This window comes from Harpia harpyja, chromosome 13 (assembly GCF_026419915.1).
Source record: "Harpia harpyja isolate bHarHar1 chromosome 13, bHarHar1 primary haplotype, whole genome shotgun sequence".
NCBI lineage: Eukaryota > Metazoa > Chordata > Aves > Accipitriformes > Accipitridae > Harpia > Harpia harpyja.
Window position 1 is genome coordinate 43665045 of NC_068952.1, and position 13430 is coordinate 43678474.

At 71.0% G+C, this 13430-nt stretch overlaps 2 protein-coding genes across 2 annotated transcripts; one reads left to right on the forward strand and one right to left on the reverse strand.

Annotated features, from left to right (window-relative positions):
• The first annotated feature begins 502 nt into the window (after positions 1–502).
• Positions 503–2551, forward strand: LOC128150362 (28S ribosomal protein S24, mitochondrial-like). Its single transcript, XM_052806491.1, has 4 exons — positions 503–560; positions 1269–1337; positions 1411–1522; positions 2217–2551. Exons 1-4 carry the CDS (start codon positions 528–530, stop codon positions 2498–2500), a joined length of 498 nt encoding a protein of 165 aa, XP_052662451.1. The 5' UTR covers positions 503–527; the 3' UTR covers positions 2501–2551.
• Positions 2552–3060: 509 nt separating this feature from the next.
• NPC1L1 (NPC1 like intracellular cholesterol transporter 1) lies at positions 3061–12701 on the reverse strand. The gene is given in 21 exon segments (XM_052806489.1): positions 3061–3402; positions 3504–3666; positions 3771–3884; positions 4153–4384; positions 4769–4919; positions 5002–5057; positions 5220–5340; positions 6066–6193; positions 6270–6460; positions 6978–7067; positions 7309–7446; positions 8238–8365; positions 8559–8673; positions 9065–9247; positions 9373–9501; positions 9590–9762; positions 9851–9951; positions 10818–11605; positions 11607–12164; positions 12166–12363; positions 12616–12701. Coding segments are annotated over 21 exon segments (3999 nt in total). The 5' UTR covers positions 12670–12701; the 3' UTR covers positions 3061–3214.
• Between the last annotated feature and the right edge of the window lie 729 nt (positions 12702–13430).

The window sequence follows — 13430 nt, forward strand, 5'->3', positions numbered from 1 at the left end:
TGGTGAGGTTTCTAGGGTTGGCTATTTCCAACCTTAACAATATTAAGGTTCCGATAGTCACGCGTAACGCAGTTCCTAAAGTTTCTATGGCTACGTTTCAAACTTCACAATCCTATACGTTACGCTTCACAATTTTACTTCTCAATCAAACCTAACTCTTCTATGTGATTAAATTTTGATTTCTTTACCAAAATATTTGCAACACCCCCAGTACCCCCAGTACCCCCCCCCACTACCCCCCAAGTACCCCCCATTACGCCCATTACCCCCAGTACCCCCCCATTACCCCAGTACCCCCCCAGTACCCCCCATTACCCCCAGTACCCCCAGTACCCCCCATTATCCCCAGTACCCCCCCATTACCCCCAGTACGCCCCCAGTACCCCCAGTACCCCCCCAGTACCCCCAGTACCCCCCCAGTACCCCCAGCCTCCCACCCCAGTGCCCCCATTCCTCCGCCGCGACCTCCAGCCGCCAGGGGGCGCCACCGCCGCCACCTTCGCCCCGCCCCGCCCCGCCCCGCCAAGATGGCGGCGCCCACGGCTGCCCGGGCGCTGCGGGTGAGGGACGGGACGGGGGGGGACACCGGGGGTGGGGGGCACCGGGGGCTCCAGGCCCGGGGGTATGGGCTGGGGGGGGGCTCTGGGGACACCGGCTGTGGGGGGACACTGGATATGGGGGGGACACCGGGTATGGGGGGGCACTGGGGACACTGGGCATAGGGGACACCAGGCCTGGGGGACACTGGGGACAGCAGCTGTGGGGGGCTCTGGGGATACTGGATATGGGGGACACTGACTGTGGGGGGACACTGGGCATAGGGGATGCCAGGCATGGGGGACACTGGGGACACCGGGCGTGGGGGGGTACCAGATGTGGGGGGCTCTGGGGACACTGGCTGTGGGGGGACACTGGGTGTGGGGGGCACCAGGACACTGGATATGGGGAGACACCTGGTATGGGGGGGCACTGGGGACATGGGGCATGGATATGGGGGCCACCTGGTATGGGGGGACACCAGGTGTGGGGGGCACTGGTCACAGGAGGCTGCAGGGACGCCATGTCGGGGGGACTCCAGCAATGATGGCCCCGCTCTGGGGACAGCGGGCAGGGGGTCCCAGGGCGGCAGAGGAAGGGCTCCAGGCATGGGGGACACTGGGGACACTGGCCCTTGGGGGCACGGGGGGCCGGGCAGGGCCAGACACCCCCCCCCCCCGCCCCGGCCGCTGTGGGGTGCCCGCTGTCCCTCACCCCCGTCACCTCACCAGGCAGTGCCCCGCATCCGCCCCGTCCCCGAGGCCCCCCGGCACCTCCACACCACCCCCGCCTGCCTCAAGGTAAGCCCCGGGGGTGCCCCCTCCCCGCCTCCCCCGCCGGGTCCCCCCGCCTCTGACGCCGCCGTCCCCACAGACGCGGGCGGCGCGGGTGCGCGTGGGCAAAGGGGACAAGCCGGTGACCTACGAGCAGGCGCACGCCCCCCACTACATCGCCCACCGCAAGGGCTGGCTCTCCCTGCACACCGGTGGGTCACCCCACGTCCCACCCCCCCGCACCCCGGGGACGGGGGGGGACCGGGATGGGGCGGCGGGGACTGGGGCGTGTGGGGCACGGGGCGCCCGTGGGCATCGCGGGGACGGGGGGTGCGGGGATGGGGACATACGGGGCACGAGGGCATCACGGGGATGGGGTGTTGTGGGGACAGGGACGTGTGGGGCACACGGGTATTGCGGAGGCAGGGATATGTGGGGCACACGGGCATCACGGGGGGGGGACAGGGGCACGTGGGGCACGAGGGCATCTGTGGGGATGAGCCACAGGGTCGCGTGGGGACAGGAACGTGTGGGGCACACGGGCATGGTGTGGGCAGGAGCACGTGGGGCACACGGGCATCGTGGACATGGGACACACGGACATCTTGGGGACCAGGACGTGTGGGGCACATGGGTGTCACAGGGACGGGGCCACGTGGGGCGTGAGGGCACTGTGGGGACGGGCCGTGGGGCATCGTGGGGACGGGGACATGTGGGGCCCACGGGCATGGTGCGGGCAGGAGCACGTGGGGCACACGGGCGTCGTGGGGACGGGACACACGGTCATCGTGGGGACGGGGACGTGTGGGGCGCATGGCCGTGGCGGGGCCAGCGACGTGCGGGGCGGGCACACGGTGACCCGGCGAGGCGCGTCGGTGCCGGCGCCGACCCTCTCTGTGCCCGCAGGGAACCTGGCCGAGGAGCCGGGCGCGGCGGAGCGGGCGGTGGAGGACGCCTTCCTGCGCCGATTCTTCTACGGCACCTTCCCCGGCGTCCTGGCGGACGAGGTCGTGCTGAAGCGCCGCGCCAACCTGCTGGTGGTCTGCCTGGTGCTGGCGCGGGGCCTGCCGCCCGCCAAGCTCTACTTTCTGGTGGGCTACGCCGAGACCCTCCTCTCCCACTTCTACAAGTGCCCCGTGCGCCTGGAGCTGCAGACGGTGCCCGCCAAGGTGGTCTACAAGTACCTCTAGCGTCCGGCGGTGCCCCCCCGGGGCGGGGAATAAAGCGGGGGTTTGTGCTCACCCTGCCTCGCCTGTGGGTCTCGGAGGGGTTGGGGGGGGCACCCCGTCGCCGTGGGGTGGGCCTGGCCCCGCGACGCCCCTGTGCCCCCAATGGCCCCATCCCTGCGGTGCCCGCGTGCCCCCCGTGTCCCTCTCCCCACAATGTCCACGTGCCCCCCGTGTCCCTGTCCCGATAGCGCCCGTGTGTCCCACATGTCGCTGTCCCCACGACGCCCTTTGTGCCCCACACGGCCCGGCGATGCCCTCGTGCCCCATGTGGCCCCATTCCTGTGGGCCCCATCGCTGCCATGCCCACGTGCCCCACGTGTCCTTGTCCCCTGTGCCCCCCACGGCCCCAGCCTTGGGGTGCCCGTGTGCCCCACATGTCCGTGTCCCTGTGATGCCCGCGTGCCCCACAGGGCTCCATCGCCACCGTCCCCTCGCGCCCTGTATGTCCCCATCGCCCTGGTGCCCACGTGCCCCGCACGTCCTGATCCCGTGTCCCCGTCCCCGCACAGACCCCGTGACGCTTCAGAGCCAAGATGCAGTTTCTGTATAAGGTGCCCCTTCTTCCCCCCCTTGGCTGTCCCAGTTAAACCCAATCCTGAATCTGAGAAAACCAGTTTAAATACGACAGCTGTAGAAAAAGCGGCGGCGGGAGGGGGCGGTGAGGGGCAGCGGGGCTCAGCCCTGCCTGGGGGCCGTGGCCTTGTCCTTGTCCTCGGCCTTGTCCTTGTCCTTGTCCTCGTCCTTGTCCTTGTCCTCGAAGGAGGGGTTGCCGAGGGCCAGCCCCACACCCTGCTCGGCGCCAGCCGCCGTGTCCCTCGCTGTGTCCCCCACCGTGTCCGCCACCGGCACCCGTGGGCTGGGTCCTGCGGGGACGATAGGGGACAGCGGGAGGCTGCCATCGTCCTCCCGGGGGGCACTTCGGGGACAGGGCACCGTCCCCGGGGGGGAGACAGGGGGGTCTTACCAATGTAGCTGAGGAGGACGGGGAGGAAGATGAGGCCGTGGGCCAGCCCCACCAGGGTGATGATGAAGTTGAGGCGGAAGAAGAAGATCTGGATGAGCTGCGCCTTGGCGAAGGCCAGCACCACGATGCCGGGCAGGTTGGTCATGGCCACCCCGGCCACCACCTGCGCCCAGGACGGGGTCAGCGACGGTCGGGTCACCCTGTCCCTCCTGTCCCCGGGGAGGGAAGGGGGTCCGCGCGGCCGTCACCCCCCCGTCCCGTGCCCACCTTGCTGCCCATGTTGACGGTGGCCTCGGCGGCTCGTTCCACCCGGTCGGGCTTGGTGCTGTGGGCGAAGGCGCAGGTGATGTGGGACACGAACTCCACCGAGATGCCCACGGCCTGCGGGGACGGGCTGTCACCCAGGGGCACCCCTGGGTGCTCCTCCGGGCTGCCACGGGGTGGGGGGGGGCCCACGGCTGGGCATGGCTGGTGGGCGCCCATCCCGTGCTTGTGCACCCTGCGTGTCCCAGTGCCCTGTGCCGCCCTGCACGCCGCAGGCTGCTCTGTCCCCACGTCACCCTGTGCGTCCCACGTCCTTCTGCCGCCTCCCGTACCCCCCGCCACCCCACGTGGCCCAAATCCCCGCGTCGCCCCGCGTGCCCCGCACCGCGACGAGGTTGATGAGGGCCACGGCGTTGTAGGGGACATCCCAGAGGGTCATGGCGCCCACGGTGTCCAACAGGATCATGGCGATGGTGAGGAGGGTGGCAACGCTGGAGCGCAGGTCCATGCCCAGCAGGAGGAAGGAGACGACGAAGGTGGGCACCAGGCACAGCGCCAGCGTGATGACGCCCTCGGCCACCACCGTCAGATACTGCTCGTAGTAGACGTAGGTCACCCTGCCAGGGAGCGTCACCGTCACGCTGGCACCCCGAGACGGGCACCCGTGCTGACCCCGGCCGGGTACCGCTGACCGGGCACCCGTGCTGACACCTAACCGGGACACCCGCGCGGACCCCGGCCCCGAACTGGGCACCCGTGTTAATCCCCAGCAAGGCTGTGGGGTGCCCACACTGACCCTGGCCGGGCACCCCAAGCGGAGCACCCACTTCGGACCCCTAACAGGGGCACTGGGGCACCCACCACACCCCAGGCTGGGCACCCTGACCTGGGCACCCACTTCTGACCCCTAACCAGGTACTGGGACGCCCCCAGCACCCTGTGCTGAGCACCCTTCCCCGTCCTCCCGCGGTCAAGCCCCCCGACCCGCGGCGGGTGCTTACGTGTAGGGGAAGACTCGGAAGTCGGGGTGGGTGCCGGGCACCCGGCGCAGGGTGGTGGTGATCTCCTCGGCCAGGTCGCGGGCAGCCCGCAGTGCCGCCGTGTACTCCTGCGAGGTGCGCAGGGGGCTCTGGTACGCCATGAAGCGGGAGGCTGTGGGAGATGGGTGGGTTGGGGGGGGGGGTCAGCCGGGCACCCTAGGGTGCCCACGCCACGCCACCCGCCCTACACTCACCCAGGATGGTGCCGTTGGCGTCCATGCTCACCGCCGTGTCGTAGGCGCCCAGACCGCTGCGGGGAGGGGGGCAAGGGGTGAGGTGGGCACCCAGAGCGTGGGCGCCCATCTGCCCGCACCGACGTCCGTGTGTACGTCTGTGCCCACGTGCGTGTGCGTGCCCCCCCGTGTACGTGTGTTGCCCCTCGTTGCCGGTGCCCCCCCCGGGTGGCACCTACCCCTTGGCGCACTGCAGGGTGGGGTGGTCGTGGAGGAACCAGGGCAGGAACCGCTCGAACTCCTCCACCGTCGGGCGCCGCGTGGCGTTCAGGCACTGGCCCCCGAGGCAGCTGGGGTCATCTGCGGGCACGGCCGCGGTCAGCACCCCGGGGGTGGTGACCAGCACCCAACGGGCACCACGGCAGGCACCCAGTGGACACCATGGCACACAACCAGTAGAGCCCATGGCACCCCAGTAGGCACCCAACGCCCAGCCAACGGCATTCCATGGGCACCGTGGCGGGCAACCAGTTGGCACCATGGCAAGCATCCAGCGGCCACCCAATGGGAATACAACAGGCACCCAATAGGATCCCAGTGGTCTCCGAATGGGACCCACGGTGGCCATCATCACAGGCACCCAACAGACACCTAATGGGATCCCAATGGGCATCACGATGTCCGCCCGATGGGCGCCCAACATACAACCAATGACCTCCACAGCGGGGACCTCACATGCACCCGACGGCCACCATGGTGGGCACCCAATGTACACCATGGTGGGCACCCAGCAGCCACCATGGTGGGCACCCAATGTACACCATGGTGGGCACCCAGCAGCCACCATGATGGGCACCCAACGGCCACCATGATGGGCACCCAATGTACACCATGGTGGGCACCCAACGGCCACCATGGTGGGCACCCAATGTACACCATGGTGGGCACCCAACGGCCACCATGGTGGGCACCCAATGTACACCCAACGAGCACCATGATGGGCGCCGGACGGCCACCCGGGCGTAGACCTCGCGTGCCCCCGACGGCCACCACGGCATCCCCCCAGCGCCCCGGTGCCCACTCACTGCTGGTGGAAGGACAGAACTCCCCGGTGAGGTTGCCGAACCGGTGGATGCGGCAGCAGCGGCTGGTGGGGTTGAGCCAGTCGACGAAATCGTCCACCCAGGAGGTGGCGGGGATGGCGAGGTAGGACCTGGGCAGAGACAGGGCTGGCAAGAGGCTGGCGGGACCCTGCCCGCCCAGCCCCGTGCCCCCCGCGCCCCACTCACACGTTGGGGAAGCGCGTGGCGTACTGGATGGTGTGGGTGAGGGAGTCGGTGGCGCAGCCGGCGCTGGAGCAGATGCTGTTGATGCCGGCCGGGGAGGAGAAGTTGTAGCCGCCGGTGGTGACGAAGTAGGTGGGTACCCCCACCGCCAGGTACTGGTTCAGGGCGGCGAAGTACTCCAGCATGTAGGAGTCCTGGGGGGGGGCACCCACCCATAGTGTCCCGGTGGTCCCCAGACGGGGTCCCACCATCCCCACGTCCCCGTATAGGGCCGTGCCACCCCCCCGCCCGATGTATCGCCCCCGTGCGTTCCCGTACGGGGCCGTCAGCTCCACGGTGGCCGTGCTGTGCCCGTACGGGGCCACGCCATCCCCGCGCTGGCCCCATACAGGGCTGTGCTGGCCCCACAGGGGCCGTGCCGTCCCCGGGCTGTGCCCGTAAAGGGCCGTGCCGTCCCTGCGGTGGCCCTATACGGGGCTATACTGTCCCACGCCTCCCTGTCTGGGGCCGTGCCACCCCCGTGCATCCCCGTACGGGGCCGTGCCACCCTCGCGCTGTGCCCATACGGGGCCACGCTGTCCCCGTGCATCCCCATAGGAGCCGTACCACCCCCGCGCATCCTCGTAGAGGACCACGCTGTCCCCGCGTGTCCCCGGGCACCCGTCACCCCCTGCAGCCTGGGGCGGGGGTACCCCCAGAGCCAGCCCCCACCTTGGGCATGGCGAGCTCCTGGTCCAGCCCCACGGGCACCTGCAGCGTGAAGTAGAGCCCGGCGCAGGCGAAGAAGAGGAAGAGCAGCACCTGCCAGCCAGCGGCACCCCAGTGAGGGGACCCCCCAAATCCCCTCGCAACGCCTCTACGTCCCCCCCCAAACCTCCCACACTCCTCCGGAGGGCCCCCAGCCCCCCCACGTCCCATTCCCCCTCCACCTCCCGAGACCACCCAGACACCCCCCCCGCCTACACCCCACATCCCCACCGATCCCCAGGAACCTCGCCATGCCCACGGCCCCCCAAGACCCCCCCAGACCCCCCCCCCTCACCACGACGGGTCGCGCCAGGCGGTGCAGCAGCAGCGGGGTGTAGTAGCGGTGCAGCAGCGGGCGCAGCAGGCGGGCACCCGGCCCCGCCGGACCCCCCTCGCCCATCCCGCAGCAGCAGCAGAGGTCGAAGCGGGCGGCCTGCGGGCAGCGACGGGTTGGCACGGGGCACGGCACGGCACCCCGGCTGCCGGGGAGGGGGGGGTGCCCTCTGCCCACCCCGGGCACCCCAGTGTCCATGGGTGGGCACCCCACGGCAATCCCAAAGACCCCTGGGCACACGGGCGCCCCGTGCTCGTTCAGGGCACCCTAAGGGCTTTGGGCACCCCGTGCCCACCCTGTATCCACCTTGACCCCCCCCCCCCCGTGTCCACCCCAGGTACCTCAGGCACAGAGGTACCCCACGGGCACCCCATACCCACCCTGGGCACCCCACGCCCACCCTGGGGACCCTAACGTCACCCCATGCCAACCCCTGAACACCCTCATACCCATGGGCACCCCACGCCCATCCTGGGCATCCTCACTCCCACGGGAACCCCGTGCCCACTCGTGGCACCCCATGCCCACCCCGTGCCCCCTCGTGCCCACGGGCACCCCGTGCCCACCCCACGCCCACCCCGTGCCCACCCTGTGCCCACAGGCACCCCGTTGCCCACCCCATGCCCACCCCGTGCCCACCCTGTGCCCACGGGCACCCCTTTGCCCACCCCATGCCCACCCCGTGCCCACCCCGTGCCCCCTCGTGCCCATGGGCACCCCGTTGCCCACCCCACGCCCACCCTGTGCCCCCTCGTGCCCACGGGCACCCAGTTGCCCACCCCATGCCCATCATGGGACCACCCGGGCACCCTCCCACCCGGTGCCCACCCCGTGCCCACCCCCCCAGGCAGGGGCACCCCGTGCTCCCCCCCCGTCCCCGCGCGCCGTACCTCCTGCCGCCGGGCATCGAGCGCCAACAGGGCGACGAACCCCGACATTTGGAGGAGAAAGTCGAAGGCGATGGCCACGGCGGCCGTGAGGGCGAAGGTGCGGACGGCGGGCATGGAGGAGAGGGCGCCTGCGGGTACCCGGCGTCAGCACCCCCGCAACGTACCCCCCCCCAGCCCCGCGCGCCCGCATCCACTGCACCCACCGCGTGCACCGTGCCCGCCGCGTGTGCCGCGTCCCTGCGCTCCCCCCGGCCCCGGCCCCGTGCCCCTGCTGTCCCCCCCATGCCCCTGTGCCCCCCCCCTCCGCGTGCCCCCACTCACCCAAAAAGAAGCAGATGACCTCGGAGAGGCTGCAGAGCAGCATGCTGGGTGCCACCCGCCCCAGCACTCGCCCGATGTGCTGCTCCCGCGTCTCGCCCGGTTCTCGCTGCGACTGCTGCTGGCCGGGGGCGGTGAGGAGGGGGCACCCGCCGTGGGTGGCCCCCACCCCGGGGACCCCGCGACAGGCACCCACCGCCCCGGCCTGGGGGGTGCTTCCACGTGTACGGCGAGGGCTGCGGTGCCCCACGGGGATCCCGGCGCCCGTGGGTGCCCCCTGCCCCTGCGCCCCACGGGGACGTCCCCACTCAAGGGTGCCCACCTGCCCCACGGGGAGACCCTTGCCCAAAGGTAACACCCCCCCCCCCCCCCAGGGCCACATTCCCCGTGGGAATCCCCGCACCCAAAGGTGCCCCTGTGCCCCACGGGGACCCCGTCCCCAGAGCGTCCCCGTCCCCATGGGGACCCCTGTACCCGCCGGGTACCCCCCCCCCGCCATGCCCACCGACCTGGTACTCCTGCACGAAGATGAAGATGTTGTCCGCGCCCACGGCGAGGACAAGGAAGGGCACGACCTCGAGGATGACGAGGGACGAAGGCAACCCCAGCAGCGCCAGGAACCCCATGGAGGCGAAAACGGCGCCCAGCACCACGGCGATGCCCCCCAGCGCCAATGTCACCTTCGACTCCACCTGCAACGGGGTTGGGGCGGGGGGGGGGGGGAGACACGACACGACCGCCGCCCGCTCAGCACCCGGCGGGGGACCCTAGGGTGCTGGCATCACCCCGACACCCACCCTCTGCCCCCGGCGCGTACCAGGACGCGGCGCCAGGCCGTGTACTCGCCCAGCGCCAGGGCGATGTAGGCGAAGACCACGAGGTAGCTGATGGCGAAGACGGGGATGTCCTCCCCCGTGGTGCGGTTGATCTCATCCTCCAGCGAGCGCTGGCGGAAAAGAGACGGGTCGGGGGGTGCCGGGCACCCTGGGGTGCCCCCCCCCCCCCCTCCAAAACCCAGCCAGCGGGTGCTTCACCTCGGCCATGAAGGCGACGGAGAGGCTGGGGCCGTGGGCGCGCTGGAAGTCGCCCACCACCTCGAGGAAGCGGCGCTCCCAGCTCAGCACCCACTCGTGGCGGGGATCGTCGCGGGGGAAGTTGTTGAGGGAGTAGGTGACGATCAACGCCTCCGCCTCCGTGTACTCCGAGCCTGCGGGGACAGCGGGGGACGTGACGTCCCCCACGGGTGACATCCCACCCGCCGCGCCCACCCCGTCCCGGCGATGCCCGGCGCTTACCGGGGTAGCCGCCGAAGGCGATGTAGGGGAAGACGGGGCCGCCGTACTCGGCCATGCAGCTCAGCTCCAGCGCCGTGATGTCCTTGAAGGAGAGCGGGGAGCTGGTGGGGACACGGCGCCGGGTGAGCAGGCGGCTGCGCCCGCCACGGTGCCCCCCCCCCGCCGGCGCCCACCCCCAGCCCGCCGCGGGGTTCGGCACCGCGGGGTCACGCCGAGCCACGCAAGCGGCGCCCCGCGGGCAATGCGCCGTGCTGGGTGCCCCCGAGGTGGCACCTGGGGGGCCAGCAGCACCCTGACCCCGCACCCCAGCACCCCACGGGCACCCTGCCGTGCTCAGCGCCCCACGGGCATCACCCCGACCCCGCACCCCGGCACCCCACGGGCACCACGCCGTGCTCAGCGCCCCACGGGCATCACCCCGACCCCGCACCCCGGCACCCCACGGGCACCACGCTGTGCTCAGCGCCCCACGGGCATCACCCCGACCCAGCACCCCGCGGGCACCCTGCCGTGCTGGATATCCCATATATATCACCCCGACCCCACAGCTCGGCACCCCGTGGGCACTGCGCTGGGCCCAGCACCCTGTGGCCGTCACCCTGACCCCACGACAGCCCAGCACCCCACGGGCACCGTGCCGTGCCCGGCACCCTGCGGGCATCGCCCTGACCCCGTGGGCACCGTGCCGTGCTGGGCACCCCGCAGATAGCACCCCGGCCCCACAGCTCAGCACCCCATGGGCGCCGCGCCTTGCTGGGCACCCCATAGATAGCACCCCAACCCCACGACCTAGCACCCCACAGGTACCGTGCCGTGCCCAGCACCCCATAGAGAGCACCCCAGTCCCACAGCCCAGCACCCTGAGGACACCGTCCCATGCCCAGCACCCTGCGGGCATCGCCCCGGCCCCACAGCCCAGCACCCTACATCTATCCCCCCGGCCCCATGCCCGGGGAGCGGCACCCACTTGACGCAGTAGAGGAGATGGTCGTGCCAGTCGACGGTGCCCGTCTTCTTGCCGTCGGTCTGGGTGGCCGTCATGGCCAGGCGGGTGCCGTTGTTCTGGAAGTACTGGGTGACGCTGTTGACGCAGCAGTCGGCCAGCCCGGGCTGCGTAGGGTTGAGGGGGGCATAGCAGACGTCGCTCAGCGTCACCTCCCTGCCCGCCACCGGTGCCCACGCCGTGGTGGCCGCCAGCCGCTCCTGCAGCTCCAGCAGCGCCCGCAGCACCTCCTCCGACAGCACCCCGCTGAAGTTCTTGGCGCCCAACACCACCGACTCGTAGCCGGAGCCGGGCCGGCCCGGTGCCGTCACGATCACCTGGTTGGTGCGGAAGAAAGGACCGAAGTGTCGGTCGTAAAAGGCTTTTTCTTGCCGGGCACGGCTGCCCGGCGCCGACCACAGCTCCACCGGGTCGGTGGTGAGACGTAGGGTAACCAAACCGGCCGATAAACCGCCCGCCAGCGCCGCCACCACCGCCAGCACCGTCACGGGGTGCCCGGCCACCAGCGTGCCCCACCGGCGGAAAGCCCTCGCCAGGACGCGGTGGCTGGCGTCGCCCAGGCGCGCCGAGCAGCCGGCGGCAGGCGCCGGCGCCGGCTGCGGCGCGGTGCCCTTCTTCTTCTTGGCCCGCCAGCACTGGCGCAGCAAGGCGACGACGAAGACGAGGGCGAGGTGGCCGAAGAGCAGCCCGCAGAGGACCAAGGCGCCGTTGGCGTTGCCCAGGAGAAAGTGGGGCTGCGGGGCGGGGGGGGGCGATCACCGGCGGGCAGGATTCGGCACAGTCCTGGCAAGAGCAAGGCTGCTCCTGGGCGCTGAGAGCCTGGTCGCAGCGCCAGGCCGTCCCGCCCAGCGGCACGATGGCATCGCCGGGCTGCGTGCCGTTGGGCACCAGCTGGAAGTCGATCTGCAGCGGCGCCAAGCCGTTGTTTTTATCCCCTTGGAAATCCAACCAGCGCTGGGTGGTGCAGAGCCGGGCGCCGTAACGCCCGCACATGGTATCGATGGCGTAACCGCCGGTAGCCGGTAACCGGACGCCCCGGCAGGAAGCGAAAGAGTCGTCGGTGAAATACTGCCGGTAAAAACACTGGTACTCCACGACGGCGAGCTGGGGCGTCCCCTGCGCCGTGGTGCGGTTGATGACGCGGGTGACGTTGGTGAAGAGGCTCTGGTCGGGGCTGCAGATGTTGTTGCAGTAAAGGTTGGCGAAATTCCTGGCACACGCCGGGCAGCGGGAAAGGACGGCGCCGGAAAGCGCCACGCTGAGCTGGAGGGCGCTCAGTTGCGCCAGGGAGCAGCAAACCCGCGTCGTCTCCGCGCTCCCCCCGCGCCAGCTCGGGGCAGACGGTGCGGAGCAGCGCCAGCACCGGGGCCGTGGCCGCCCGCGCCGGCGTGTTGGAGAGGCATGGCACTTTGGAGGACACCAGCGAGATGTTCACCTCCGGGTTGCGACCGCATTCGCCGTAGAAGGCGCAGTAACCGGCGCGGTGGATGGGAGTGAACGTCGGCGCAGCCTGTGGCGGGGAGGTGGTGGTGGGGGGGGGGATCGGTGGGCAGCACCCCGTCCCACGGGGCACGACACCCAGCCCCTCCAAACGGCACCTGACGGGCAGCGTGCCGGCGTCCCCCCCCCCCCCGGTTCTGCCACCCCCCGGCCCCTCCGAGCCTCACCCCACGGGCACTGCCACGGCTTTGCCACCAGCGGTCACCGCGGCCCGGCCCCCGGCACCCCTCCGGCTCGGCCGTGCCAACCCCCAGGCACCTACCAGCGCCAGGAAGGCGCCGAGCACCGCGCCGGCCAGCGCGGCAGAGCCCGGCATCCTGGGCAAAAGGGTGCCGCCGGCTTCTCCCGGCTCCTCGCCGGCTCCTATAAGACCCCGGATCCCCTGGGCGGTTGCCCGCCACCGGTGAGCTCTTCTGGCCTGACGACGCCGAAGCCAATCAGCCCTCGCCGGAGCTGTAAAGCCCTTGTGATCATTAACCCTGATCGATAGCCGCCGCAGCCGGCCGACACATCCCCGCCGGGGAGGTGCCCAGGGGCACCCCTGCCCGAGGAGGGGGGCACCCCGCTTCCCCGGCAGAGCCTTGTTTTGAGGGGGGAAAAGAGGGAAGTTTTGGAGCCGTGCCCACCCAGGGTGCCCCGCGGGGTCGTGGGTTTCGCAGGGCGGAGGAGGAAGCGGAGAGGCCGTGCCGGCCATGGTGCCAACCGCGGGAAACTCATCCCGCCCAGCCTAGCGCCAGGGAGACGGGCGCCTCGGCGGTGCCGGCGGCGCGCGCCAGGCCACCGGCAGCGAGGGGGCAAGAGAAACCGTCTCCCTCCCCACGCCGCGTGGGCAGCAAAACCTCCGCCGTTACCGAAGCAGGGCTGCCGTGCCCGCGGGGAGGGGTGCCGCTGCCAGAGCCCTCTGCCCCAGTACCAGGAACGGTTCAGGGCCAGCAGGCAGCCTTGGACCAGAGCGGCGGGCCCCCGATAAGACGCCGTAACCCCGATAAGATGCCTTGGCGGGTGATTTCAGGCACCCCGAGGGGTAACGCCTGCCTCGTATGCCACGGGGCAGGGGCTGGGTGAACCTGGGCACTC

Excerpts from the sequence above, each read along its gene's own strand:
- LOC128150362 (XM_052806491.1), top strand. The coding sequence starts at position 528 with ATGGCGGCGCCCACGGCTGCCCGGGCGCTGCGG. Across the intron at positions 561-1,268 it reads CGGCTGCCCGGGCGCTGCGG|GCAGTGCCCCGCATCCGCCC; the intron begins GTGAGGGACGGG and ends TCACCTCACCAG. Across the intron at positions 1,523-2,216 it reads CTGGCTCTCCCTGCACACCG|GGAACCTGGCCGAGGAGCCG; the intron begins GTGGGTCACCCC and ends CTGTGCCCGCAG.